The sequence below is a fragment of the Rhagoletis pomonella genome, unplaced genomic scaffold (genome assembly GCF_013731165.1).
Source record: "Rhagoletis pomonella isolate Grant_MI unplaced genomic scaffold, Rhpom_1.0 Rhpom_scaffold_00015, whole genome shotgun sequence".
NCBI lineage: Eukaryota > Metazoa > Arthropoda > Insecta > Diptera > Tephritidae > Rhagoletis > Rhagoletis pomonella.
Genome location: NW_023458569.1, coordinates 277,940 through 282,287, shown reverse-complemented (window position 1 = coordinate 282,287; position 4,348 = coordinate 277,940). Strand labels below are relative to the sequence as shown.

Here is a 4,348-nt window from a genome sequence, read left to right as displayed (position 1 = left end):
ACATATCTGTGTTCGTATGGAATAGTAGCTTATGTCGAAAGGCTGGCTTTACTATAATGCGGCATTCGCAGCATACGATTGCGAATGACTCGCTGGCGCCGAGCCGTTGAACAACTTTTGGCAAATAAACGTGCAAGAAATATTTCCGATACTAGCAAGTCAATATTCTTAATTAATCTCATCAAAAAATTCCTTGTCGTTTAAAGAATAAAGAGTATGCCGCAGTATACTAAAGCAAGCTTTCCGACATAAGTTACTATTCCATACGAACACAGATATGTACGTGTAGTTAAAGTATATTCCAAGCGTACACTTTTCAGTATAATGGAGTATTTTATTTTATTATAATGATTGCGTTTATTTATTATATCTAATAAATGGAACTTAGTGGGGATAATATTGACTAATGAAAAAAGTGCGCGTCTGGTGAAGACTGAGAGTAAAGAAAAGCAGAAAAAACAGTATAAATTTTTTATTTATTTTAAATGATTTGATTCGCCATTATAAAGATATTAATAAGAAACCAAATATATAAAGACGTAAATAGAATAAGAATATGAATGTATGTATGTATTACTTAGAAGAAAACTCAATAAAACGAAGGTCTGCATTTCATATCCATGCACACATATGTATATATGTGTGTATCTATATCAATGATGGGCAAAACGCTACTCGTGAGCAGTGTTGCCAGAACCGGCTAAAAACGGCTAAAATGTTTCAACTAAATTTCACATGTTTTATTTAAATAAATCACGAGTAAAAAGACTATTTCTTGGAGAGAAGTTACAAATTCCAGCCGGAAAAAATTTTGCCAGCAAGAATTTGCAATTAGGAAAAACATATGATTGTGGCAAATTGTTGGATTTTTTGCCGACGATAATTTGAATAAACAAGTTCGTTAAATTTAAAAATTTACAATCTGGAGCGATTTTAAAATGAAAAATGTAAGTTAATACTTGTTTACTTACTTAATTTAGTTAATTCCAATGATTTGAAAGGTACTCGGCCAAAAAAAAACTGTATTCTCAATCGGAATGCAATCTCCACCAGAGTCGATATAGTAAACCCGCCAAAGGAATTGAAACGTATGTTGAAGAAGTCGGACTGACAAGATATATACACGTAGATTCTGTTTTTTTTACCCTCTGAAAGAATTTTAAAAATTCTATACAAATTTCTTTTGTTTGAAATGCAATCGTGGACACTAGCTGGCAGAAAAACTTGCAAATTTGCGTTCGTACAGAAAATTGCAAGTTTCTCTACATGAGAGAGAATTTGGGAGCTTTTTTCTTACCATCTGATATTTTGAGTGATAATTCTCGCTGGATTTTCGACGAACAAACCTATTGTCTTCTCTACAAGGCCTTTTCAGACTGACCGATTCTCAATACACTCAAATAGAAACCAATACACATAAAAAACGTTGTCAAAATTTCCCTTCAGTTTTAAGGCAGTAAAACAACGACCTTAAGTTAACATCAACCGAGGCCATATGTTGACAAGGGATGCAAAATCATAGTTACACAAAAGAACTGGTCATATTTTTCAGAAATCCCTTCAATTCTGATGTAAAATATGATGCCAAAAGACTGCAGATCTCCCATTTAGATGACCGGTCATATGACCGGCAGATGTCTCGTAGGATTCCCAGAGAGTTTTACTTTACATAGAAATTTGTGCCCTTTTATTTTCATTTTGAGTCACTTTAGTGTTGGTTACTTTAATTCAAGTTGGCATTTGGTTTTTGGAATTTAAATAAGTTCTCAGCAAAAAAGTTTGTTTAAAAAAATACATGTGTACATATTGCTTGAAAATATCAATTTTTCCCTTACCTTAAGCCTTTGGGAGTGGTGAAAAATGATGTTTTGTAATTTAGACCGAATTGAATATGCGCTATCTGGGAAGACAATATCTACATGTAATATTTTTTCTGTTGGCACTATATCCAAACACAAACGCATCTTAAGTGTCTTAACAGTGAAACAATTTATTATTTTCTAAGTTTGCGAATAAAACTTCACACTTAAAATTAAGACATTTATAACAAACATTTTATGAAGAAAATCCCTTCTTCGTTTAAAATAAAAATAAGCGAAATCGGCCCACTTTCATACAACCCTGCCTGACATGAAAATTTTCTCCACGATAAGGCTTGTATCCATTTCTAACAGATTTTGGGTCGCTTAGTCAAAAATAGAAAGATATATACATATTTGAAATTTAAGAAAACATGGCAAATAGCAAAATCGGCTAAAAACGGCTAATTTTTTTCTGCAAAACGGCTAGCAAATCGGCTGCCGGCTAAATCGAAATTTCTCCGGCTGTTTGCTATCGCAACCGGCTAAATCTAGCCGGAAAACGGCTAAAATGGCAACACTGCTCGCGAGTAGCGTCTGCGTCGCAGCGCTTATACGTATACAGAAACGACGCAGCGAATTTCAATTCAGTCTGCTTTCAGATTTCATGAGAGTGACACTATGCTTCGCCGTTGAATATTTTTATTCGTAATTTTAGCGCGTGGTTGCCACCTATATATGTAACAATGCCCAAAATGTCTGAGTATGAGTGCCAATTACAGTTTTTGGCTTTGGCTTTGCTTGTTATGTGGTAATACGACTACTTGGAATCGTACTTTTAATATAATGCGACATTATTTGTCATTCCATCCGGAATATGAAAAATATGAAGGTGATGACCGCGAGCAACTTTGTGAATTTTGTTGTTGAATAAACTATGATATTTTAAAACATTAGTTTAATGAAATTAAATTAAAAAACTTTTCATGCACTTATAAAAATTAATTTCATACTTCATTATCAGCCCGATTCTGAACAGAAACTCCCCAGGAATTTTTCCTCTTTTCTCTTTCCTCCTATCATGAATAAAACGAACTAAACGAACTTCGAAAAAGGGAAAATCTATTTCGGGAAAAATGTAGGTATCACGAATGTCAAAAAAGGAGAAAATTGGCTTGGGTATTTCGGGAGAAGTTCCGCCAAAGATTTAAAAGGGAGCTTGTATAAAAAATGTAAGTAATTCTCCTCTAAATTTAAAATTGCTTGATTTAAATGATTTGTTTGATATTTTTCAGGTCGAAAACAACGAATAAAAGACAGCAAACCATTTTAATAAACCTAATGGAAGCAAGCCCCGATATTGCGCGCGGGTTCCACAGAGGCAACAAAGAGGAGGTTGCCCGTTTCTGGCGGAACGGAGAAATGGAGTTAAACTCTGTAGACCCACCGATAAAAAACATTACTGAGTGGAAAAGGGTTTGACAAAGCGATAAAAACAAGGATTTGTGTCTTACATTGTATTAAACATTTTTAGGTTTGGACAGACCAAAAAAAGTATGTGCGTCACAAGGCTGCCGAAAATTTGAAACACTCGAGAGGCACTGGAGGTGGTCCGAATGTGCAAAAACCATTTTCCCCCATCGAAGAGGCAATATATAACCTCATTGGCATGAAAGAGTCCGTTGAGGGAGTGCCGGCGAAAACTTTTGGATTGGCGAGTTCTGATGTGGCTCAAGTAAATGAGGTGCCAGAGGGGGGTGAATTATGTTCCGAGGACTTGGAGGTAATTTGGGCTGAGAAATACCCAGCAACAGTAGAAGAAAGTCCGCCAGTGCTCACTGGTTTTGATTATGTATTACCAGCAGCTCCAAAAAGAGCTAGTAATCCGACTGTAAAGGCGGTGGCGAAAAATGCTACAAAAGTCGTTGAAGCAGAACTGGCAATTCAACGAGACATGTTGGAAAAGGTAACAAATATAGTTACTCTCATGACAGAGCGCAATGAGGCAGATAAAAAGCATTTCGAGGCGATGAAAGCTCTAAAGAGAGAGGAAATCGATGAAATGCATCGACATAATGATCTCTTAGAAGAGTTATTAAGGCTAAATATTTAAGTCAAATGTTTAAAGAATGTATTTAGAAATATACTTAAATATTTTTTTTTTTTTTGTAATAAGTCAAAAGATTTTGAACACAGAGTATGTATACTCATGTAGATTTTTATACCAATTCTGCCAGATTTCAAAATTTCCTCACATATCCAAGTTTTGGTGACGCAACTTCCATTAAAATACGGATTTTTCTGAATCAATTTGAGCGAGTTGTGTCACCAGCACTTGAGTATGTGGGGAAATTTTCAACCCTGGCAGAATTGGTGTAAAAATCTACAGTGTTCAAAATCTATTATGACTTATTACAAGAAAAATAATATTTAAGTACATTTCTAAATACATGTTTTGTTATCAATATCGGTATATATCGTCGCTGCGCCAAAAAAAAAAACCAGTTATGTGCTTTTTTGGAGAGCAAAAACAGGGCTCGAATCGTAAC

General features: G+C 34.9%; 1 protein-coding gene across 1 annotated transcript; it reads left to right on the top strand.

The window, feature by feature from the left end:
* The first annotated feature begins 3,067 nt into the window (after positions 1-3,067).
* LOC118749311 lies at positions 3,068-3,931 on the top strand. The gene is made up of 2 exons (XM_036484110.1): positions 3,068-3,275; positions 3,334-3,931. The coding sequence occupies exons 1-2, from the start codon at positions 3,072-3,074 to the stop codon at positions 3,910-3,912; spliced, it is 783 nt and encodes a 260-aa protein (XP_036340003.1). The 5' UTR covers positions 3,068-3,071; the 3' UTR covers positions 3,913-3,931.
* Positions 3,932-4,348: the final 417 nt, after the last annotated feature.

What these genes read in the sequence shown, in the direction of transcription:
- LOC118749311 (XM_036484110.1), top strand. Translation starts at nt 3,072, where the DNA reads ATGATTTGTTTGATATTTTTCAGGTCGAAAACAACGAATAAAAGACAG. An exon ending in ACATTACTGAGTGGAAAAGG is followed by an intron (nt 3,276 to 3,333) that starts GTTTGACAAAGC and finishes AAACATTTTTAG; the next exon opens with GTTTGGACAGACCAAAAAAA.